This window comes from Chlorocebus sabaeus, chromosome 12 (genome assembly GCF_047675955.1).
Source record: "Chlorocebus sabaeus isolate Y175 chromosome 12, mChlSab1.0.hap1, whole genome shotgun sequence".
Classification (NCBI taxonomy): Eukaryota; Metazoa; Chordata; class Mammalia; order Primates; family Cercopithecidae; genus Chlorocebus; species Chlorocebus sabaeus.
The window spans coordinates 106,728,163-106,753,720 of NC_132915.1; the positions used below are offsets into that span (position 1 = coordinate 106,728,163).

The 25,558-nt window shown below is 48.1% G+C and overlaps 1 protein-coding gene across 6 annotated transcripts in view; it reads left to right on the forward strand.

The window, feature by feature from the left end:
- Positions 1–13,683, forward strand: part of NUP214 (nucleoporin 214) — a 112,593-nt gene extending 98,910 nt beyond the window's left edge. For 3 of the 6 annotated variants that reach the window (XM_008005906.3, XM_073022019.1, XM_073022020.1), the window contains exons 33-36: positions 5,791–5,962; positions 8,278–8,417; positions 10,325–10,349; positions 11,494–12,660. In XM_008005906.3, the coding sequence (XP_008004097.3) occupies positions 5,791–5,962; positions 8,278–8,417; positions 10,325–10,349; positions 11,494–11,527 (371 nt within the window). In that variant the 3' untranslated portion in view covers positions 11,528–12,660. Of the gene's footprint in view, positions 1–5,790; positions 5,963–8,277; positions 8,418–10,324; positions 10,350–11,493; positions 13,138–13,189 lie in introns of those variants that run through there. The other 3 variants (XR_012094894.1, XM_073022018.1, XM_008005907.3) reach the window with 3 other exon arrangements.
- Positions 13,684–25,558: the final 11,875 nt, after the last annotated feature.

A 25,558-nucleotide genomic window follows, 5' to 3' on the forward strand; every position in this document is an offset into this window, starting at 1 on the left:
ATCTGTTACCAGGCTGGAGTTCAATGGTGCGATCTCGGCTCACGGCAACCTCCGACTCCCTGGTTCAGGCAATTCTTCTGCCTCAGCCTCCCTAGTAGCTGGGATTATAGGCATGTGCCACCATACCCAGCTAATTTTTGTACTTTTAGTAGAGACGAGGTTTCACCATGTTGGCCAGGCTGGTCTCCGTCTCTTGACCTCATGATCTGCCCACCTCGGCCTCCCAAAGTGCTGGGATTACAGACGTGAGCCACCGCGCCCAGCTGTAATGCAGCTCTTTAGAGAACACAGAGTCTTCTTGGAAAGAAAACATTGTAAATATTTTACAGCTGCAGAACAACCAAAGTAAAGGAACACATAAGAAAATAAAGTATCAACAGGAAAGCATCCTGAGTCATGGATTTGTTGGGGTGCCCATTATTTGTGAGGGTCAAAGCAGATTATCTGTTTAATTTCTCATCTGTATATTACTTTCCCCTCTTTCGCAAATCAGTTTTTTTGTTTTTGTTTTTGTTTTTGTTTTTGAGATGGAGTCTGGCTCTGTCACCCAGGCTGGAGTGCAGTGGTGCGATCTCGGCTCACTGCAACCTCTGCCTCCCGGGTTCACGCCATTCTCCTGCCTCAGCCTCCCGAGTAGCTGGGACTACAGGCACCCACCACCACACCCAGCTAATTTTTTGTATTTTTAATAGAGATGGCGTTTCACCATGTGAAATGGTGATGGTCTCGATCTCCTGACCTCGTGATCTCCCCACCTCGGCCTCCCAAAGTGCTGGGATTACAGGCGTGAGCCACCACTCCTGGCCCCCAGATCCTTTTATTTTTAATTGAAGTATATGTGTATCCACAATCCAAATAGCATAAGTACACAGCTGAATTAATTTTCATAGTTGACACCCATGTAAACAAGGAAAAGGAACATTACTAGCACTACTTTTTATCCCAGCATTACTATTAAAGTATACATTTATATAAATTATATGCCTTTTTATAATCATGTATTTATAACTAAAAATTTTTAAAGAACAATATGTGTTTAGATCTGAAGACGTACTTCATTTCCATCATCTGCCTCTCCATTCTGTTTCTGTCTCTGAGATCTGCGGGGAGTCTGCACTCCTGTTCTTGTTGATGGAAAGTTGTGTGAAAAGAATTTTTTTTAAGACGGGGGGTCCAGGGTAGGCTGTTTGAGCAAGCAGCTTTTGAAAGCAAACTCCCCGTGGGTAAGTGGGCAGGACACTTGGCCCTCGTATGTATAGGATGCTCTGAAATATGCTAATTCCAGAGGAAGGATCCAACCTCAGGACTAGATGCATCGGTGGCTCTGACTTGGGAGTAAGGCTGCCCCAAATTAATACATGGAGTCTCATGTGTAGAGCCTAAAGTGCTGTGGTTTCCAAATCCACTGTGTACCTTACGTCAAACTGTGACTCAGGTAGCTTAGTCCTTGGTTCCTAGTTGTTAATACTGCTCCTAGAAATTAAAACAGAATATTCTGAAATGGGCTTCGCAGCTTTCTTTTTGCCACACACACAGTGCATTATTTAAAAATGAAAGGGCCACAAGGCTTTTATCCCAGTTAGAAAGGCACATCGTGAACATTTCTTTTTTTTTTTTTTTTTTTTGAGACGGAGTCTCGCTCTGTCGCCCAGACTGGAGTGCAGTGGCCAGATCTCAGCTCACTGCAACCTCCGCCTCCCGGGTTTATGCTATTCTCCTGCCTCAGCCTCCTGAGTAGCTGGGACTACAGGCGCCGGCCACCTCGCCCGGCTAGTTTTTTGTATTTTTTAGTAGAGACGAGGTTTCACCAGGTTAGCCAGGATGGTCTCGATCTCCTGACCTTGTGATCCGCCCGTCTCGGCCTCCCAAAGTGCTGGGATTACAGGCTTGAGCCACCGCATCGTGAACATTTCAACTGGGGAATATTAGTTCATCGATCATCAAAACTTTGTTTGTTTTTAGAAGACTGATAATGTTTTCTTTGACTCTTATGGTTTTCCTATATATGGTTCTTTATCCTGGGATTATGTCCCCATTGATTTGGAAATCTGACCTTTGAAATTGCGCCTATAATCCCAGCAGTTTGGGAGGCTGAGGTGGGAGGATCACTTGAGCCCAGAAGTTCAAGACCAACCTGGGCAGCATAGTGAGACCTTTATCTCTAAAAGAAAAAAGGAAAATCACACCTAATTCAGACACTGGGTACAGTGGCTCACACCTGTAATTCCAGCACTTTGGGAGGCCAAGGAAGACAGATCACTTGAGTCCAGGAGTTTGAAACCAGCTTAGGTAACATGGCAAAAACCCGTCTCTACAAAAAAAAAAAAAAAAAAAGCAAAAATAAGCCAGACACAGTGGTGCATGCCTGTAGTCCCAGCTCCTCAGGAGACTGAGGTGGGAGGATCAGTTGATCCTGGGAGGCAGAGATTGCAGTGAGCCAAAATTATGCCACTGCACTTCATCCTGGGCAACAGAGCAAGACTGTCTTAAAAAAAGAAAGAAAATCTGACCCTTTTATTTGTCCAGTCTTAGAGAAAATATATGCCTCAACTTTTCATAGTATTTATTTATTTGCCCCATGAAACTGTAATACTTAGATTGAGGACTCAAATAGAGAAAAATTATCTTTCAGATACGTAAGATGAATGAACTAGTAACCATAAACATCAAAGTGAGGGCAGGGGAAAGACCACGCCCCCTCATGTTTTAGGGACTTCATCTCTCTGCAGCCGAACTCGTACTGGTTCTGGGAGAGCTTTTTCTGTCGAAAGAGGGGACTGGAAGTCCCGAGTAGAAGGAAGGGCTGCTGTGAATGGAGGAACTGCCTTCCTGCGCAGGCATCGGGGCAGTCACTTTTTGCTGTAAGAGAGATTTTAAGTTGATGATTTGGATGGGTCTTTGAAAAATTCCAAAGTGTCTATCCTCCCTTCTCTAAAATTGCATTAGAAAATAATCCTGAGACGGGCGGATCACGAGGTCAGGAGATCGAGACCATCCTGACTAACACAGTGAAACCCTGTCTCTACTAAAAAATATAAAACACTAGCTGGGCGAGGTGGCGGGCACCTGTAATCCCAGCTACTCGGGAGACTGAGGCAGGAGAATGGCATAAACCCAGGAGGCGGAGCTTGCAGTGAGCTGAGATCCAGCCACTGTACCCCAGCCTGGGCGACAGAGTGAGACTCCATCTCAAAAAAAAAAAAATCCTGCTGGAGGTCATCCAGGGAGAGGACAGGAGGAAGGTGGGATGGAGTGAAGATGGCCTTGCTGCCCTGCCCACCATGGTCAGTGGTCTACACCCTGCTTTCTCGCTCAAGTGTTAGATTTGGAGGGAGGCAGGCAGGGGAATGAATGATGGGAAGATGAGAGGTGGGCGTTTGAGTCGCACAGACCTTATTCCAGTCCCAGCTCTAGCACCCACCAGCTGGCTAAAGTTTGGACAAGTGGCATATTCTCTAAGTCTCAGTTTCCTCCCCTGTGATGTAAGGATCCCAGGTTTATTGGGAGGATTTAAGAGAACTGCTGTGAAGCCCCTGGCATAGAGTGGGCCCTCAATAAATCAGAAAGTTTATCATCATTGATTATTAAAAAATTTATATTTCTTCTGGAGAAGAAATTTATGAAAATAAGGCAACTGATAAAATCGAACCCCTCCTGCCATCAGGAGGGAGTTGCCTGTTTAAGCCAGAGTGACTGTTTTCTTCCTGTGTAATTTGGCTGGGACCCAGGTGTGTTGTTTGGGGGCTTTTTCTCTCTGTGTATACTTAACCGCCACCCCTCCGCTGTCCAGTTTATTTTCTGTATCGTCATGACTTCCTATTTTTCACTCACCTTCCACCAAGCAGTCTAAGCAATATTGAAAAGAAGGCACTGGATAAAGCCCTGCATGTCTAGGAAGAAAGTGTAACTAGATCTGTGATCAGTCTTAAATAATTCAACTGTAAGGGTTTTTTAGCACTTTTTTTTCCAGTCTGTTATATTTATAACCCAACAGTCTCCATTATCATGGCTTGGAATTTCACTCAAGGTTTTAAAATGCGGAATGTTAACCCAAACATGAGCCTTAGCAAAAAAGTATCTTCTCAGTTTTGCAGCCTACCACTATTAATGGCAAATAGGCACATGAGTGAATCACAAAGTAACAGTTAACTGAGGAATTCAGCTGACAGCTTTTCATACCCAGGATTTGATCTTTCCTGATTCAGACAGCAGAATCTTGTGTTGTGGTTACATAAACAATAAGAAGTCTAGATTTCATCCCTCTAACAACAGACTCACTTTCTGAAAGGGGAGAAAAGGCTTGTCGCTAAGCCACCATTACTCCCGCCAGCATGCAGTTCATGGGCCAAAACTCACTTTAAGAAGAGCACTTGGCCGGGCGCGGTGGCTCAAGCCTGTAATCCCAGCACTTTGGGAGGCCGAGACGGGCGGATCACGAGGTCAGGAGATCGAGACCATCCTGGCCTACACGGTGAAACCCCGTCTCTACTGAAAAATACAGAAAACTAGCCGGGCGAGGAGGCGGGCGCCTGTAGTCCCAGCTACTCGGGAGGCTGAGGCGGGAGAATGGCGTGAACCCGGGAGGCGGAGCTTGCAGTGAGCTGAGATCCGGCCACTGCACTCCAGCCTGGGCGACAGAGCGAGACTCCGTCTCAAAAAAAAAAAAAAAAAAAAAAAGAAGAGCACTTTTAGAGAGCGCTCCCAGTTAGAGCACATTTCTTAGGCCATTCTGTTCTGTTCATTCCAGAAGACACTCACTGAGTGTCTGTTCTAATACTGTAGAATGATTTCAGCAGTGTCTTGGAAGTTTGGGAACCCGCATCAGGAATAGCTCAGGGGAGGATGTTTTGTCTTCCTGCCTGACAGGCATCACCAGCAATCAGAGTAGGGTGCCCCATGTGTGACCTCACCCTTGTCTGTGTGGCCACCTGTGTGGTGCTGCCCTCTGGCAGCCTGAGCTCACTGGGCAGCAATGTTGGCAACTTGCAGAAGGCATCTGAACTCTAGGGCTGTCCTCACTGTTGACTTACTATTTTATTAGATTTATACAGCAGCCTACCTCCAAAGAAGAAATTTGGTGTATTTTTTCATTGAGAAGTAATTCCAAACTGCAGGAAAAAAGCATTAAAAAAAAAAAAAAAAAAAAACCTTCTCCACTGAGCGAGAGAAAGGGAGACTCCGACGAGAAATGTAGGAGCCATCAGGCTGTAAATAAATAAAAAGCGCCTGGCTGGGCGCCATGTGCACGTCTGTCTCTGCTATGACCCAATTCAGGAATTCTCCCTGAGGGGGGATTTTGAGCCTCTGATTTTATAATTTGGGTTTCTGTGAAGCTAGATGTCTTGCCTGCGTACTGATAAGTAATATAGTCTGTCATCTTTTTGACAGCTGGGTAGGGATTGGAGTTTTCGAGAATGGTTTTTCACTCCAAACAGCTCAGAGGACCTGCAAGGGTGGGAGGTGCACCGAGTGGGCTCTCGGAGGTCTGCTCACACAGCTTCACGCTGACTTCACAGGGTTTGCAGGAGCTCTCCTGAGTGGACCCCAGAGCCCTCTGATAGAAATGGAGCGTGGTGGTTTGCTTTGAGGGCTTTTGTTTTGTTTTCGTTACTATTTTCTTGATAGAAGGGCAGGTGGGTGTTGCTCTTTAGTTCTTGCATTTGAATTGCTGACATCCTCTTTTCCCTTTTTTTCTTCCTTTTTGATTTGGTTTCTCATTGCTCAATGTCTTCTCTTCCTATCTCCTCCTCTCTTTCTCCCTATTTGTTTGTTTGCCTCTGTTTTGCTCAGGTGGCTTCGGTGCTGCTCCAGTGTTTGGCAGCCCTCCTACTTTTGGGGGATCCCCTGGGTTTGGAGGGGTGCCAGCATTCGGTTCAGCCCCAGCCTTTACAAGCCCTCTGGGCTCGACGGGAGGCAAAGTGTTCGGAGAGGGCACTGCGGCTGCCAGCGCAGGAGGATTCGGGTAAGCCCCCTGGGGAGGGCCCTTGGGAACCCACATGCCAGCCAAAAAGCACTAGGGACCTGTACTCGTGCTCTGAAAAGAAATTTGACCATGAGCTGAAGGCCCCTCCCTTGAAACTGGTGAACAACTCCCTCAAGGATTCCTGTTCCTCTCCAGGGTAAGACTCATTTCTTTTAAGCCAGGCTTTGTTGAATTCATGGATGGACCTCAGCTGTGTTGCTGTTCCCTCGTATGAGAAATGCTGGTCATCAGAGCCCCTGTTCTCCTGCTGGGGCTAAAGGAAGGCACCAGCCCTGCCTTAACTACTGCTTTGTAGCCAAGGGGTACCCCCTTGTGGAGCTTCTGTTAGGAAGTCCTCAGTGAATGGTTTCCACCAGATTCTTTCATCTTGGGATTATTCTGTGTTAGACCCATTGTCCTTGAACAAACAATTCCCTGTGTCCCCTGCTCCCCTGCAGCCCCCACAGTGAGTATTCAGTTCCACAGGTCCCCCCCATGGGAAGATCCTGGATGATCAGGAATTTCGAAGCTGCTTTCATTGCCTCATGTGCGTCTGCACTGGAGAAGGCCATGTTAGGGAGTTGCTTTTAAGGGCAGAATTTCAGTCTGGTTGCCAAAACCCCAAGGGAAAAAAAATCTTCACCCCACCACAACATCCCAATTTAAAAATTGTACATGGGGTGACTACCAAGTCTGTCATTCAAAGGAGGTGTTGATGCCTGAAAGTTCTAAAATGCCTCTCACCATGGTACTGGGCTCAACATGAGCTGAAGACTTGGGGGAGGGGAGATGATTTTGTCTGGGGGAATTGTAGAGATACTTGGGATCTGAGTCTTGGCAAGCTAACAGCATCTTTATCTTGAAAATAAACTATAGTATATTCTTACTCACACCCTTTCCCTCCATGCAAGATGCTGGAGCGCAGCAGCAAGAGTGAGGGTTGGCCTGCTGCTGCTCCTGTTTCACAGGGAGACTAATGCCTTAGGTTTGCCCTCAGGAAACCCCAAGAATTAAAGTTAAGGAAAGCTTGGAAAGGACAGTTAGAGACCCACTTAGGCTGGTATTCTCAGCGGTCTTAATGGACGCTGTTCTCTGCAGTGATGACCTAGCACACAGTACCACGGAGTTGGTGGAAGGTGTGGGTTGACTGGGTATCTTGAGAATTGATTTATTTATTTGAAACCAGCTGTTTTCTTTACTAGTAGAAAAGTATCATATTCTGCCTTGGGGCAGCTCTCACACAAATCCTGACTGGCTGGTTAGTCAGTCCTAAAAAGGGTTAATACAAGGTCGGTTATTAAATCCCCATAAAAGCCCATTACCCTCTTCCAGGTCCCTGGCCATGAGCCTGTCTCCTACCCTGAAGGGCAGGCCTCTGAGAAGGGCAGGCTGTTGCTGATGAGGCCTAAGGCAGGAGGAGGAAGGGAGCAGATGCTCCTGGGAGAAAGTTCCATGAGAACAGATCCCTTGGCCACCTTTGTATGGAAAGAGCCTTGACCTCACCATTAAAAGTAAATAGAATGGTGGGAAAGGGGGAGTTTTAGATACTTTTTCTTGCTTTGGGGTTGACTCTTGCCCCAGGTGCTGCCCCTTCTCCCAGAAACCACTGATCTATTTCCCTCACCTAGTCACCTCCAGACCCCAGAAGCTCTCACCAACCCAGCTGAATTCCTCTGCAAATGATTCAAGGGGCTCTGGTAGGCCACACAGTGCCACCTTCTGTGCTGGACCATATCTGGAGGGAGAACTGAGCGAGGGTACACAGGGGATTGTCTCCAGGTGGGGCCAGCAGGGGAAAGAAAATGGTAGCCACTTTTACATTGTTTTGGATAGTAATTATTGATTCAGGAAACAAATACAAAATCCTGAATGAAACGACTTGGAAAACGTAAATAGAATCAAGATCCCAAGAGGAGCTGAAGATAAATAAATGGGAGCGGGGTGTGGGGGAATGGTCGGTAAGTGAGAAATGCTAAAATGATAGAATAAAGCTTCAGGATTGTTGGAGGTAGAGCAGGAAATGTGTACTGCATAGTTCCCAGATGCCCTGGTGTTCTGATAGGGGATGGAAACCAAAACACTGGCCAGGTCGGATTTCATACTGTAGTCCTGCCATTTTTCTTCCCAGAGCAGAGATAAAAGTTGGCCCTGGACGATAGCTCGTTCTCTCTAAAAGGCTGCTAGTTAGGCCCAGCCTGTCACCCTGGATCATGTGTGGCGTGTATATTGAGATTTACGGCAGGGGGCCGAGGCTTGCAGATGGCCGAGTGGTGAGAGGCCCCACTGACCTCGGTCTGTTTCTCACTGGAGCGCAGGTTTGGGAGCAGCAGCAACACCACATCCTTCGGCACACTCGCGAGTCAGAATGCCCCCACTTTCGGATCACTGTCCCAACAGACTTCTGGTTTTGGGACCCAGAGTAGCGGATTCTCTGGTTTTGGATCAGGCACAGGAGGTAAGCTGCCACAAATTCTCCCTGCGCAAGCACAATGGGTCCCTCTTGCCTTCTTCCCCCAAAGAAATGAGTATGTTTTACCTGACCAGTCTGTTTAGTATTTTAAAAGCTGACCAGGCACGTGGCTCACGCCTGTAATCCCAGCACTTTGGCAAGGCAGGAGGATCACTTGAGCCCAGGAGTTTGAGACTAGCCTGGGCAACATGGCAAGACCCCATTCTCTACAAAAAATTTTAAAATTGGCCAGACATGGTGGCACACACCTGTGGTCCCAGCTACTCAGGAGGCTGAAGCAGGAGGATCACTGGAGCCCAAGAGGTCGAGACTGCAGTGAGCTGTGATTGCACCACTGCACTCCAGCCTGGGTGACAGAATGAGACCCTGTCTCAAAATAAATAAATATATAACATACTGAAAGTGGTTGAAAAAAAAAATTTTTTTTTTGAGACAGAGTCTCTCTCTGTTGCCCAGGCTGGAGTGCAGTGGTGCGATCTCGGCTCACTGTAAACTCCGCCACCCGGGTTCATGCCATTCTCCTGCCTCAGCCTTCTGAGTAGCTGGGACTACAGGCGCCCACCGCCACACCCGGCTAATGTTTTGTATTTTTAGTAGAGACAAAGTTTCATTGGGTTAGCCAGGGTGGTCTCCATCTCCTGACCTCATGATTCACCCGCCTCAGCCTCCCAAAGAGGATTACAGGCGTGAGCCACTGCGCCCAGCTGGAAAAAAAAAAAAAATATATATATATATATATATATGTATGTATCTCATACCAATGAAGAAATATATATATATTTTAGGTTTTGGTTAGACTTAGAACATTGTGTCATTTCTTACCAAAGAAATTACTGTCTTTATTTCCTCTCAGGATTTGAGAAGCCCAACATAATAATGGTCTTACTAGGCCTTGGTTTAAAAATCTAAGCCAACAGACTCAAAAAAAAAAAAAAAGAAAACACGTAGAAACTTCACAAAACATCTTGCATTTGTTTAACACTCTGCTTCTTCAGATGGCAGAATATGTGTCTTCCGGCCGGGCACGGTGGCTCAAGCCTGTAATCCCAGCACTTTGGGAGGCGGAGACGGGTGGATCACGAGGTCAGGAGATCGAGACCATCCTGGCTAACACGGTGAAACCCCGTCTCTACTAAATATTACAAAAAACTAGCCAGGCAAGGTGGCGGGTGCCTGTAGTCCCAGCTACTCGGGAGGCTGAGGCAGGAGAATGGCGTGAACCCGGGAGGCGGAGCTTGCAGTGAGCCGAGATCTGGCCACTGCACTCCAGCCTGGGCGACAGAGCAAGACTCCGTCTCAAAAAAAAAAAAAAAAAAAGTGTCTTCCGTTTTGTTCTTGCAATAAACTGACGAGGCACAGAATTTAGGTATCATTACAGTCGTACCAATGAAGAAACAGAAACTCCAAGGAACTAAGTGATTTGCCTAGAGTCAGTTAGCAGCAGAACCAGGCCTAGAATCCAGCCATCCTGCTTCTCTGGCCCTCAAAAAGAAGAGGAAGCAAATGGATGGAAAAACAACCACAGCACACACACAAAAAAAGTTTTCCTAATGAAATGAATCTGTGTGGTCCAGCGCAGTTGAGAGAGAGGCCAAACCAGAGACCCTCTGCCTACAGCCGGGGCCGGGGAGGGAGGAAGAACCTCAAATACCAAGAAGATAACTCATAAAAAGTAAAGGATTTCTTCTGCCTTCTGGGGGATCTGAGCAGCTCCAGAGGACAAACTCAGAATAAAGGGGCTTCTGCATGTACCTTTCCTGCCTTCCTGTAGGTGGGGGAGGCACAGAGGGCTTCCCATGAATGAGAAGCACAGGAGGGCAGGCACTTAGCATGGGGACCACCTTCGTCTTTCGAGTGGATGCGTGCTTTAACTTCTCTCTTCTGCTTTTCAGGCTTCAGCTTTGGATCAAATAACTCGTAAGTATCCCCCTTTTTGAGTCTGACCTTAATTAAAAGCATTAAATAAGGTTGGAAGTGTGTGGATCTTGCTGGATTTGTGCATTTCCTTTTCATTTTTTCCTGGTTTTAGAGCTTGTCCTGGAAGTGTGGGGGTTCAGCAGCAGGGTTTGGGTTTTGTGGACTTGCTCTTCTCTGTAGCAATATGACAGAAGGTGCCAGGCCTCGCCGCCTTAAGAGACATGGTTCAGAGAGAAAGAGAGCAGCCTGCCAGTGAGCCAGGCCTGAGGGCAGCGCTGAGGAGATGCTGCTCATGACTTCCCTTGGGGGTTTCTCAGAAGCCGTGTGCTAACCCCTGGGCCCTGGGCCATCACCAGGTCTCATGTGTTGATCCATCCTCTCTGCTTCTGTGTAGAATTTCATGGCGTTAAAATTCGGTCTTAGCCAGGTGGGTGGTTCATGCCTATAATCCCAGCACTTTGGGAGGCTGAGGTGGGAGGACTGCTTGAGCCCAGGAGTCAAGACCAGCCTGCGCAACATAGTGAGACCCCATCTCTACTAAAAATTTTAAAAATTAGCTGTGCATGCTGGCTCATGCCTGTGGTCCCAGCTACTCCAGAAGCTGAGGTGGGAGGATCGCTTGAGCCTGGGAGGTCGAGGCTGCAGTGAGCCAAGATGGTACTGCTACACTCCATCCTGGGTGACAGCCAGTCCCTATCTCAAAAGAAAAAAAAAACAAAACAAAACTGGACAGGCACAGTGACTCACACCTGTCATCCTAGCACTTTGGCAGGCCAAGGTGGCAGATCACTTGAGGTCAGGAGTTTGAGACCAGCCTGGCCAACATGGTGAAACCCTATCTCTACTAAAAATATACATACATATATAGATACACACACACAAATTAGCCAGGCATGGTGGTGCATGCCTGTAATCCCAGCTACTTGGGAGGCTGAGGCAGAAGAAGTGCTTGAGCCCGAGAGGCGGAGGTTGCAGTGAGCTGAGATCACGCCATTTCACTCCAGCCTGGGCAACAGAGTGAGACTCTATCAAAATAATAATAATAAAAAATCGGAGTCCTGACCTTTGCACACAGGCAGAGCAGCAGAGCCTGTGACTGCTCTGACAGAGCAGCTGACTCCACCACTCCTGTGCTTCCTTGCAGGTCTGTGCAGGGTTTTGGTGGCTGGCGAAGCTGAAGGGGTGTCAGCAGGCCCTTCGGTCCCTGGGACCAACTGCATCCTCAGCTGCTTCACCGAGAAATGCTGGAGCAGGCTGCTCAGACCGACGCTGCCATCAGAACACATACACCCAGAAAGAAACAACAGAAACCGAAACTCACGAGACGCGTGATTACTTATTTTATATTTCACGTTGGGTTTTCCCTGCCACTATTAAACTGTCTGTTTCTGTACAGAATGTATGTGCGTTTTTTCAGATCACAGCCAAGGAGATAGCCCCGTTTCTGTGGCTCTGAGAAGCCAGCAGAGCCTCCATCAGCCAGCACTGTGTCTTCAAGGATGGCATCCAAAGTCACCAGCGTCGGGTGTTGGTAAACAGCATCGAATGTGCCATGGTCTCACTTGGACCTAGCGCCTTCCACATAGGGAAGAGGTTAAAGGCTGGTAGGTTGTCTTTTTGAGGCCAAAACTTGGTTATCTCCTCTCCATGTTCTTTTTGCCGTTGTGTATCAGGACCATCCAAGGACACACTCTGAGATTGAGAAGAGGCACAGGAAGCCACTCATGCCAGCAGCAGTTGAGTTTCAGAAGCACCCATAGCGCTCTTCAGTACAATAGTAGCCAGCGTGAGGCAGGACAGTGCTGCCCCTTAGCCGGCCTTGTCCGCTCATCTCCATGTGGCTCTTGGGTGCTGTGTGTCCTACTCCAGAGAGGAGGGACCAGTTGCTTGAGAAGACAGCCTTTATATTCTGTATGTGGCAGTGACATTGGTAACCACACGTACCCAGTGTCTGCTAACCACAGTGCAGATAGCCCTTGGGTAGACCCAGGAAGTGGGAAGACACTGCTATTGCCAGACAACACTAGCAGAACGGTAGTGGATTTGACAACAGCGTTTGCTAGCACGGCCCAGAGTTCATCACTGCAGTTCTGTTACAGTGCTTCTTTATCTTTAATGCAGTATCTTTGAGGCCTGTAACATCCTAGATAGTTGCCATCAAACAAGGACCGTCTCGCATTGAAAACAGATGTAAGACTTTCTCTTTCAGACCCAGAATCTGACAGCACTTTGGCTTGGGTCATGAGCAGGGGCGACTTGGGAAGGGATTTTTTTTTTTTTTTTTTTTAATTTTACATATTGGCAGGTTTTTTTTTTCATGTTTTAATAAAAGTTTGACATGACATTAATTCATCATGTTGCAGAGAGTGTGACCTCCTTGGTTCTGATGGCTTAAGTGGGGACAGTAGACCATGGTGAGGTCCCCACTGTGTCACCACCTGGTCTGATGGTCCCCATCTTGCCTATGCCCCAGCATCACCTGCAGAGTTCTTTGTCAAGTACACATTCCCAGCCTCCATCCTGGGGACTCTGGCTCCAGAGGACTCAGATAGAGGCTAGATACCCACCTGGCTTTGTTTTTGGTGATTTCTTAAGCTCGCAAGAAGAGGAATCTCATTGTATAGCACTGTTGGGTTTCAGAAATCCCTCCCTCAACCAGATGCCAGCAGAGCCAAGAGCTGAAATTAGATCCGTGGTGTCTCTGGGTGTCTGTCACCCTGCACTCTGTGCAGTTAGGAGAGGGAGGGGCTATCTGTACGGTCCGTTATCTAGGGGCCCTGCCTCTGCCAAAGAGCTGGGGTCTCCAAAAATTTAATGTGTGCCCTTTTTGGTCCTTGTAGAATTGAAGAGCCTGACACCTTCTCCACGCTGTGTTCACAGGAGGCCCTCTCAGCCATGAAGTGGGGGGACAGTCCCCAGTGACATTCACAGCCAGTCACAAGGCATGTTTCTCCCACGTGGGCTCGTGCTAGTGTGTATACAGAGGCCATCTGGAGACAAAGAGACTCAAGCTCTGACAGGAGAGGCTCCTGGTGGAGGGCTTAGCTTTAAAGGGAGAGGTGCTGCAGGCTCCATTCTGCCCTTGGCTGTCATCCTGCTGACTGGCAGCCAGGCTGAGCCAGTCTTCTCCTACCCTTCTGCTTCCCCCTGGACACTCCTTTTTATAAATAGAAATGGTTCGGCCTAAACCCTTGACCTCAAATTCTCTGCGTTGATCCTCCATTGAGGTGGCATGTGACATCTCTCCATAAGGCACTATCAGCTGTGCTCAGGCAGATAACACCCCCACTCCCTGTCAGGCAGCAGCCCCGGAAGAATGTACTACAGGCGTGTGAGCCCCTCCAAGTTTCTTTTTTGGGTTCGATTACAGTGGTAGATGGCAGGGGCCAGCTCAGCCTGCATCCCCTGACGCCCGAGCTGTCGGGATGTCCGGCTGGAATGCACAGTCGCTCCCGCCTGCCCAGGGAGGAGATGGCGGGGCTTGAGCCACCTCCAAATCAGGGCAGGCAAAGAGTCTGGATGATGACAAGAAGGAGCCCCAAGGATGCCCACGCAGCCCTTCTGGGGCATGTGCTGCAGTGGCAGGCACAGGCAGCTTCATTTATGTTTCTGTTCCGCGAAACTCAGGAAAGGGGGGGAGCAGACTGCGCTAGGTCGTGTTTTGCTTGGCTTTTCCGGACATACATATCCCACTGGTAATGGGTGCTTCAGATGGCAACACAGGGATAGAGGCCAAATTAAGCTCCTCAGGGACGGGTAGAAAGAACCCCAGTTACACAATGACACGATCCCGGCCTCTCGTTGGGGCAAAAGTGTGAGTCCTGTGGCACAGTGACGTGGCTGAGCCAGTGGTCCCCTCCACATGGCCCTGCCTACCTGTGAGTGTCCTGGTGCCTGCTTTCAGCTTTGAGTTCTCTGTGGCAGCCTCCCGAGAGGCTTCTAGGTCAGGTCTCTGGCATTACAGAGGGAGTGGACTGCAGGCTGCCCTCACTCTAACCCTCACCAGCTCTGTAACCAGATCGAGGCGCTTGGCCTCTATATCTTGAGAGTTTTTCCCCTCAGTTGTAAAGTAGAATTTGAATACCCGTCAGGCTGGGTGGTGGTTCGGACTAAATGAGGTGGACCTGGCACAAACCTGCTTCCCAGTCTTGGTGATGCTGTTGCGCTCACCCCCAGGCTCTGGCTTGACATCCCGGTTAAATGGTCCCAAGTTGGTTGCCACTTCGACTTTATCTGGTTTGTGGGGTGGGGACATCTCCCACCTGGCCTTCAGCCCCCTTATCAAGCACAGGACCCCGCTGCTGGGGAGTGGTGCGGCTCTAGTGCAGTGCGCAGGCTTTCGTTGGAGATTCTTCATCAGGGCTGGGCGAGGCCCTTGAATCTATTTTTCCTAAAACAGTGATTTCCTAAAGCGAGTGACTCTTGTACAGATGGTCCGCGAACCCCATGGGCCTTCTGCTTCAATCTAAGGAGTGTAGCCATAAATACCCACCCAGGGGGCATCTGAAACACAGAACCCAGCTCCCACGAACATGTTTATTTTGCAGTTAATCCAGGCTAAGGGATTTTATCTGAAATGGTTGATAAGAAACACAAGTGCAAATTTAAGCTGCTGTCTGGCACCTGCTCAAAAAAGAAAAACTCTGAAAGTACAAGTGGGCCAAGTCACCTCCTTGCCAGTCAAACACTTTGAACGCTCCTCTGTGAGTCCCCCTAACAGGAGGACAGACCTTCCTTGGCCTCGTCCCGCCTGGCAGCAGCTCACCCCACTTAGCTTCTGCACTGCCACTTAGTTGTTTATTCTATTTAATTGTTTTTTAGACGGAGTCTCTCTCTGTCACCAGGCTGGAGTGCAATGGTGCAATCTTGGCTCACTGCAAGCTCCGCCTCCCAGGTTCAAGCGATTCTCCTGCCTCAGCCTCCCGAGTAGCTGGGACTACAGGCGCCTGCCACGTCGCCCGGCTAATTTTTGTATTTTTAGTAGAGACGGGGTTTTACCATGTTAGCCAGGATGGTCCTGAACTCCTGGGCTCAAGCCATCCGCCCTCCTTGGCTCCCAAAGTGCTGGGATTACAGGCGTGAGCCAGCGCGCCTGGCCGCATTTGTAATTTCTCTTAAAAGACCTGTCCAGTACTTCTCGGCATTTGATTTTTAGCCAACAAAACTGACCCAGTTTCATACCAGAGATGGGGCTTCTTGTCCATACTTCCTCTGAGGAAGGCTGTGGAGCACCCTGGCTGGAAGGCAGGGACAGTGGATCTCCCGTCATGGGCTGCCAGCCGGTCGGATTCCTGTGTGTGCATCCGCATTGCCTCAACATCACTCTCTACTTTTCTCCTGGGGAAAGAAGGAGGAGCAATTGGATGGAGGGTGTATCAACCCCCAAACTTCTGCCGTTTTCAAAATGTCTCCCATGGGAAGTTAGTATTCTTAAAAAAAAAAAAAAAAAAAAAAAAGGTGAGGGCTCTGTGGCCAAATAAGTTTAGGAAGAGTGGATGGAACAAAATTTAACATATTTTTATTATAAAAAAATACCTTTTTGAGCCTTTAATATGCAAATGTGTTTTGTAAATCAGTAAGAGGAAACAGTCCGCCATTTCCCAAATACGTTTGCCTCGGAACCTTTCTCCTTGGAGTCGGGGTCGTTGGCACCCGGGCTGGGAACCGCTGCCTCGTTGATGTTGCTGGACAGAAGCACAGCTCACTTCCTGCTGGTTGTGTTTCTAACACACATTCCTTTTTTAAAATTGCTTTGTAATAGCAACAATTCACTGGATGTTTACAGCATGCCAGGCACTGACTATGCTAAGCACTTCACTGACATTTTCACATTTCACCCTGTGAGCCACATACTATAACCCACAGCTTTCAGAGGAGAAAATGAGGCTGAGCCAGGAAGCGGTTTGCCCAAGTCTCACAAGAGAATGAGGGGCGGAACCGGCACTGGGGCCCAGGCAGTGCCTCCCTCCCACTCCTGCCAGGCCCTGGCTGGCTACCATTGGATCTCCTGATTCTTCTCCAAGATACCTGTTCATTTCCAAAGAAATCCTGCCTGCTGGTGCCAGCAACATTGCTGACCCCCTTACCGACCAACAGGCCACCCTGTGAAAACAAGCCGGCCTTGACATCAGTCACAGCAAATACTCTGACACCACGAAGTCACCTGTCCTCTCTGCTTCCTCTCGCCTGTCTGTATCTGTGATCGTGATCTGTCTAAAACGGCAGCCCAGGGGGGCTGGACAGAGGCCGGGCCTGTCTAGCTTATGTTGGTGTGAACCACGCACAGATGGGGGTTTGCGGGTCCTGAGGAGGACGCCAGGGTGGGAGCAGCTGGCTCCACACCCTTCAGCTGTGTCATCTGCCCTTCCTCTGCTGTCTCCTCCAGGGTCTGGCTTTGAGGCTTGCCAGAGTCCCACCAGAGGTCGGGCCACAGGCCCACTGAGGTGGCAGTTGCTGCATTGTTATAAATAGAAGCCTATCCATACCGCAGCCCCGGCCGGCCGGAGATTCTCTGCATTGTTTTCGGGCCTAGATTGCCAGCTGCAGAGGCCACAGGCGGGGTGGGGGGAGTGAGTGGGCTGTGGATGGAAGGCGGGAGCCCCAGCACATGAGACAAGAGCCGAGCCCGGCCCTGGCTGGAGGTGACCTCACCTTGCTGGTATCTTGGCCCACATAAGGGTGCAGAAGCAGCTTTGCTTTGTGGCCCATCGGATGTTGGCTTTCTCGACCTCGCCTAGTGCCTTTCCATCTGGAAGGCTAGAAGGGGACTTGGCTGCCGTGCAGCCCTCACACTGCCTGCAGGCCCTCCTGTCTGGCCCTTCTCCATCTCCTGCCCTTCTCCGCGTCTCATCTCCCCGCGGTTCTCCAGGCCCCTCTGCACTTTCTCTGCTCCTCAAATGGCCCATTCTCCCCCTCGCCACGGGACCGCTCCATCCTCTGTCCCTTCCTGCTCATCCTGCAGGTCTCCATTTAAGCGCCACCTCCCTCCCGCAGAGCCTTCCTGGTGGGCTGACCCGCTCCCAGGCACCGGCTGCCTTTGTGTGCTCCTACCCTGCTGTGCTGCTGTTTTGAGGCCTCCATCGCAATTGTAATTGCTCGTGTAGTCCGTGGTTTCATTCATGTATCTAGTCCGTCCCAGCAACGGGCAGCTCCGTGAGGGCAGTGCCAGGACAGAGCAAGAGTCAGGAACTGTTGATAAATGACTCACAGCACGACTTCCTAGAAAGAAGCCAAGACTTGTTCAAAAGCCAGACCCCCGCAGGAGATGACAAGGGGTAGCGAGTATTCAGACAGCTCAAGGGCACAGGGCCAGCTAATGGCACCAGAGCTGCACAGCAAGACCAGGGCTCCCCCACCCTGCCCAGAGCTCCTCTGGGTCTCATCCCAGGAACGCACTAGGGCAGGGAAGCCAGGTGAGGGGTGAAGAGTGCAGACTGGGTGCAGGAGGCCCTCCTCTGAGACTCACCAGCTGGAGCAAGTCATCCCATCTGCCCCCAGTGAAAATGGGGCAGGTGCCGTGTGCCTCATAGGGCAGGGCTTGCACGGGGCTCAGGGCAGAGCCTGGCACAGTCACTGGGGTGCTCACGGTGGCTTCCCTGCCTTCACAGGGAGAGACACAGGCCCCAGCAGACAGACCCCAGTGCTCCACGAAGTCTTCCGTGATCCCACAGCTGACCGGCAGCACTCACTTCAGAAATGGGGCTCGGGGACCTGCAAAGGTCCAGCCTGGGTGACAGAGTGAGACTGCCAAAAAAAAAAAAAAATCAAGACAGTAGACATCAGACAAGGAAGGATAGTGATCCCCAAGATTCAAGAAACTAATGAACGAGCCGTATAATTGCCCCAGTTACCGCCTGGAGAAAGTGTCCAGATCACAGGGCATGGAAGGCGGGCCCACGAGGAGCCCGGCAGTCTCCCGGAGTTTACAAAGCAGATGACTGGGGAGAAGAGGGCCTCACACAGACAGAACTCTGGACCCTTGCGGAGGGTCCTCTCGAGTATTCAACTGAGTACTGCTCAGTTTGGTACATGTGAGGAAATCCTGAGTCTAGAGGAGGAAAACAACATGAAAGGATTAGAGGCAAACTCTTCAGAACTCTAGGGCGAAGAATAGTGCCTCTTCCTGCCGGCCGAGGTGGAAAGCCTCATAAATCACTTCGCACTGGATACAGCGCTCAGAAACGGTTTGCCTCGGTGCTGGGAGAATATAAGTCCTACCCAGAATGCCACTTGAATCTCACAATGCTTAAAAGCAAGACCCAAACAAATCAAACTATTTCCAAGTAAGAGTCCAGAACAAAGCGCAAGGAGCACATAGGAATACAAAAGCACCCTGCAATGGGCGGCTGTCAAAGGTAGCAAAAGGGCAGGCCCTGGTGCGCAGTGGCTGAGGCCATCTCTTGGGCTGCCTGGCCATCACAGCCAAACAGGTACTACTGGACCAAGAGGTGGTGGCCCTGGGTGGCAAGGGCATCAATGTTTCTAGCAATTTCTACAGAAACAAGTGACAGTGCCTATCCTTCCCCTGCAAGTGGATGAATGCCAACCTTTCTGGCAGCCCCTACCACTTCCAGGCCCCCAGCCACATCTTTAGGCAGACAGTGTGGGGCGTGCTGTCCTTAAGACTAAGCGAGGCCTGCCGGGCATGATGGCTCATGCCTGTAATCCCAGAACTTTTAAGCTGAGGCGGGTGAATCACCTGAGGTCAGGTGTTTAAGACCAGCCTTGGCCAAGATGGTGAAACCTCATCTCTACTAAAAATACAAAAATTAGCCTGGTGTGGTAGTGGGTGCCTGTAATCCCAGCTACTCAGGAGGCTGAGGCAGGAGAATTGCTTAAACCTGGGAGAAGGAGGTTGCAGTGAGCCAAGATCTCACCACTCCACTCCAGCCTGGGCGACAGAGCAAGATGCTGTCTCAAAAAAAAAAAAAAAAAAAAAAAGACTGGCCAGGCACAGTGGCTCACACCTATAATCCCAGCACTTTGGGAGGCCAAGGCAGGCAGATTACAAGATCAGGAGTTTGAGACCAGCCTGGCCAACATGGTGAAACCCCATCTCTACTAAAAATAAAAAATTAACCGGGCGTGGTGGCAGGTGCCTGTAATCCCAGATACTCAGGAGGCTGAGGCAGGGGAATCACTTGAATCCGGGAGGCAGAGGTTGCAGTGCGCCGAGATCATGCCACTGCACTCCAGCCTGGGCAACAAGAGCTAAACTCCGTCTCAAAAAAAAATTTTAATTTAAATTTAAAAAGACTAAGTGCGGCCAGGCTGCCCTAGACCACCTCCAAGTGTCTGATGGGATCCTACCACCCTATGACAAGAAAAAGCGGGGCCGGGCATGGTGGCTCATGCCTGTAATCCTAGCACTTTGGGAGGCTGAGGCAGGTGGATCATAAGATTGGGAGATTGAGACCATCCTAACACGGTGAAACCCCGTCTCTACCAAAAATACAAAAAGAAATTAGCTGGGCATGGTGGTGAGCACCTGTAGTCCTAGCTACTCGGGAGGCTGAAGCGGGAGAATGGCATGAACCCGGGAGGCGGAGCTTGCAGTGAGCTGAGATCACACCACTGCACTCCAGCCTGGGCGACAGAGCGAGACTCCATCTCAAAAAAAAAAAAAAAAGAAAAAGAAAAAGTAGAGGGTGGTTCCCGCTGCTGTTAAGGCTGTGTTTCAAGCCTCTAAGAAGATCTGCACACCTGGGGTGCCTGGCTCACAAGGTTGCCTGGAAGTACCAGGTGGTGACAGCCACCCTGGAGAAGAGGAAGAAGGTCAAAATCCACTACCAGAAAAAGAAACAGCTCATGAGCCTACAGAAACAGACTAAGGACAGGCACAGTGGCTCATGCCTGTATTCCCAGCACTTTGGGAGATTGAGATGGGTGGATCACTTAAGGTCAGGAGTTTAAGACCAGTCTGACCAACATGGTGAAACCCCGCCTCTACTAAAAATACAAAAATTACCTAGGTGTTGTAGCAAGCACCTGTAGTCCCAGCTACTAGGGAGGCTAAGGCAGGAGAATCGCTTAAACCCAGAAGGTGTGACGTTGCAGTGAGCCAAGATCATACCACTGCACTCCAGCCTGGGCCACAGAATGAGGCTGCGTGTAAAAAAAAAAAAACAAAAACAAAACAAAAAAGTCCTGCTTGGGCAGGGTGCAAGAACTCACCGTTGTAATCCTCGCACTTTGGGAGGCTGAGGCAGGAGGATCATTTGATTCCAGGAGTTCAAGAGCAGCCTGGGCAACCTAGGGAAATCCTGTCTCTACAGAAAAAAAAAAAAGAAAAGAAAAGAAAAGAAAAAAATTAGCTGGGCATGGTGGCATGTGCCTGTAGTACCAGGAGTCAGGAGACTGAGGTAGGAGGATCACTTGAACCCAGGAGGTCGAGGCTGCAGTGAGCTGTGATGGCGCCACTGTACTCCTGCCTGGACACCAGATGGAAACCTTGTCTCAAAAAATAATAGTAATAAATATAAACTTCTCACTTAGTCATACACTATATCTGCAGCTGTTAGAATGTGAGAAAGTGGCCAGACGCAGTGGCTCACGCTTGTAATCCCAGCACTTTGGGAGGCCAAGGCGAGCAGATCACTTGAGGTCAGGAGTTCAAGACCAGCCTGGCTAACATGGTGAAACCCTGTTTCTACTAAAAATACAAAAAATTAGCTGGGTGTGCAAAGAAGCAAAGAAATGTAATCTATAATGGGAAAACTCAAACAATTGAGATGGGCCCAGAAATGATGCAGATTAAAAAATTAGCAGTCAGAAACGTTAAAACCATGATCACAACTGTATTCTCTATTTCCAAGAAGCTAGAGGAAAGATTAAGCATGTTGAATAGAGGCATAGAAGAGATACAAAAGATCCCAACTTGTAGAGATGAAAATGATGGTATCTGAGAAATACCTGGGAGGGATTAATAGGCTATTATGCATGACAGAGGAAAAGATGAGTGAACTTGACTTGAAGCCATAGTGATAGAAACTCCCCAGAATGAACCACCACGGAGAGAAGACTGAACACATTTGGAACAGAACATCAGTAAATGGTGGGACAACTTTGAGTGGCCTAATATATGTGTAACTGGAGTCCCTGAAAAAAAGATGGAGAGAAAAATGCAAAAAGATCAGAAATGGTAACTACATGAGTAAATGTAAAGATTGGGGTATAGGAGCTTTTCTAAATCTCTTTAAATGGTAACTGTTTAAAGCAAAAATAATAACAATGTACTGTGGGTTTTATGATATATGTGGGAAAATGTAGTTTGACAACAGCTGGGCACGGTGGCTTATGCCTGTAATCCCAGCACTTTGGGAGGCCAAGGCGGGTGGATCGTCTGAGATTGGGAGTTTGAGACCAGCCTGGCCAACATGGTGAAACCTCATCTCTACTAAAACTACAAAAATTAGCCAGGCATGGTGGCAGGTGCCTGTATCTAGCTACTCTCAGGAGGCTGAGGAGGTTGCAGTGTGCCAAGATTGCCCCATTGCACTCCAGACTGGGTGACAGAGTGAAACTCCATCCCCCCCCCCCAAAAAAAAGGATATAAAAAACCCTAAAGCAAGCACTAAAATAACACAACGAAGAGTTATAGCTAATAAGCCAACAAAAGGTACATAATAAAATCACAACAACTCATCCAAATGAAAGCAGAAAATGAGGGGGATAAAAAGGAAGAAAGAGCAGATAGGAGAAAGAGAAAACAGTGAGATGATTGATTTAAAGTCAATCATATCAATAATCACATAAAATAGAAATGGTCAAAAAAAGCAAGAAACTAATTTCAAGTATGACAAAATAGATTAAAAATAAAACAATGGGAAAAGAGTTATGCTAATACCAACTATTTTTGAAAGCTGGAGTAGCTGTATTTATATCAGATAAAGTAGATTTCAGAGCAAAGAACATTGTCAGGGATAAACACGGTCATTTCATAATGTATCAATTCAGGAAGAGAACAGGAGTCCTAAGTGTTTCTGTACCTAATAACAGAGTTTTAAAATACATGAAGCGAAGCCATTAGAATTACAAGGAGAAATAGATATATCCAGAGGTTTCAACAGCCCTGTCTCAATCTTTGTATTTATTTATTTATTTTTTTGAGGCAGGGTCTCACTCTGTCACCCAGGCTGGAGTGCAGTCGTGCACTCTCAGCTCACCATAACGTCCGCCTCCCGGGCTCAAGCAATCCTCCCACCTCAGCCTCCCAAGTAACTGGGACTACAGGAGCACACCACCATGCCTGGCTAATTTTTGCATTTTTTGTAGAGAAGGGTGTTTGCCCAGGCTGGTCTCAAACTCCTAGACTCAAGCAGCCCTCCCACCACGGCCTCCTAAAGTGCTGGGATTACAGGCAGGAGTCATTGAACCCCACCCTGTCTCAAAAATTGACAACCCAAATAGACAGAAAATAAGTCAGAATATAGAAGACTTGAATAACGCTATCAACACACTTTGAACCTAACTAACATTGGTAGAACACTCCACCTAGCATCAGTAGAATATGTGTGCTTTTCAAGTGCACACAAATAGGAAGGCCATATTCTAAATCATAAAAGAGGTCTCAATGACATTAAAAGGATTCAACTTACACAAAATATGTTCTCTGACCACAATGGAATTAAATCAGAAATCAATAACAGAAAGACAACCAGAAAAATCTCCAACTATTTGGAGGCTAAATAACACATTATTTTAAAAAAGGAACTTAGAAAATATTTTAACAATGAAAAATGAAAACATGACATCACAATTTTGTCTGGAGCTGCGTGGCCCGGCCATAGCGATTATAACTGACGACTGACGCCTGAGCTCTATACATTTCCACTTTATGCCTCCTCCCTAGATTTACTTTCTTCCTTGTTCTGCTGTCTCAAACGCCAGTAAAAAATGGCGCTCTTCCGGGTTCTTCATCACCCATTTTCCCGCGCCCGGGAAAATGATCAACTTACAGCGCAGGCGCCATCCCCCGCCCGGGAAAATTACCAACCCACGGCGCAGGCGCAACATGACCTCAGACCGAAGAAACCAATACCTACCTGGCCACACCCACTGCAGGGCCACCATCATCGCCTTGGCCCAACCTCCACCCCGCCAGTCTATATAAGGCATTACACTGCCACCAATAAACGAGACTTGATCAGGATACTGTCTTGTCTCCATTTCTCGTGTCTCTTGTCCCCCCGAGTTCCCACTCCCTCTTCTAGGGCCTACATTGACGATCCCGCGGGACGGGACACAATTTGAGGTGCTAAAGTAGTACTTGCAGGGAAATTCATAGCACTAAATGCCTATATTAAAATAAGAAAAAGTGCCAGGTGCAGTGGCTCATGCCTATAATTCCAGCATGTTGGAAGGCCAAGGTAAGTGGATCACCTGAGGTCAGGAGTTCAAGGCCAGCCTGGCCAACATGGTGACACCCCATCTCCACTAAAAATACAAAAATTAGCCAGGCATAGTGGCAGGCGCCTGTAATCCCAACTACTCGGGAGGCTGAGGCAGGAGAATCACTTGAACCCGGGAGGCAGAGGTTGCAGTGAGCCAAGATTATGCCATTGCACTCCAGCCTGGGTGACAAGAGAGAGACTCCATCTAAAACAAAACAAAACAAAAAAACAAAAACAAAATTAGCTGGGCATGGTAGTGCATTCCTCTAGTCCCAGCTACTAGGGAGGCTGAGGCATGAGATTCACTGAACCCGGGAGGCAAACGTTGCGGCGAGCTGAGATTGCGCCACTGCACTCCAGCCTTGGTGACAGAGTGAGACTCTGTCTCAAAGATGAAAAATAAAATAATAAAATAAAGAAAAAAGCTATCTTAGGAACTACAGAAAGAAAAATAAAAAATAACAAGAAAGGAAATCATAGGCCAGGCCCGGTGGCTCAAGCCTGTAATCCCAGCACTTTGGGAGGCTGAGACGGGCGGATCACAAGGTCAGGAGATCGAGACCATCCTGGCTAACATGGTGAAACCCCGTCTCTACTAAAAAATACAAAAAACTAGCCGGGCGAGGTGGCGGGCGCCTGTAGTCCCAGCTACTTGGGAGGCTGAGGCAGGAGAATGGCATAAACCTGGGAGGCGGAGCTTGCAGTGAGCTGAGATCCAGCCACTGCACTCCAGTCTGGGTGACAGAGCGAGACTCCGTCTCAAAAAAAAAAAAAAAAAAAAAAAAAGAAAGGAAATCATAAAGATCAGAGCAGAAATCAACGATGTAAACAAAACAAGACAAAAATAGGAAAAAAAATAATAAAATCAAAGGGTGTTTCTTTGAAAAAATTAAACTCTAGCCAGACTGATCAGGAAAAAAGAGGTAAGATACAGATTACCAATGTCAAGGAAGGAGATGGACAATGTCACTACAGATTCCTTGGATATTAAAAAGAACATCAGGGAATATTATGTATGTTTCTATTAAAATCAACTTCAATTAAATAGACAAATGACTCGAAAACAACAATTATCCAAGTTCACTCAGCAAGAAATAACTGGTGTATCCCTATACCTATTAAAGAAATTGAATTTATTGTCAAAAACTTTCTCATAAGGAAAACTCTTGGCCTAGATGGCTTCTCTGGTGAATTCTACCAAACCTAGAATTCTTCCTTAAGGAAGAAATAATATTAATTATATGCAAACTCTTCCAGAAAATTCAAGAGAAGAGAGTACTTCCCAATTCATTCTATGACCACTAGCATTACTGTGACACTAAAACCTAACATATAAGAAAAGAAAACTATAAACAAATATCCATCAAGATTGATGGGAAAACTCATTTTATTTAAAGAAGTTTTTTCTTCCTACAAGATGCCAAACAGAAAAATTTTTTTTTTTTTTTTTTTTTTTTTTTTGAGACGGAGTCTCCCTCTGTCGCCCAGGCTGGAGGGCAGTGGCCGGATCTCAGCTCACTACAAGCTCCTCCTTCCGGGTTTACACCATTCTCCTGCCTCAGCCTCCCGAGTAGCTGGGACTACAGGTGCCCGCCACCTCGCCCGGCTAGTTTTTTGTATTTTTTTAGTAGAGACGGGTTTTCACCGTGTTAGCCAGGATGGTTTTGATCTCCCGACCTCGTGATCCACCTGTCTCGGCCTCCCAAAGTGCTGGGATTACAGGCTTGAGCCACCGCACCCGGCCCAGAAAAATTCTTAACAAGCTTTGAGCAATCAAATCCAATAATTTATAAAATCGGTAACACTTAATGACCAAGT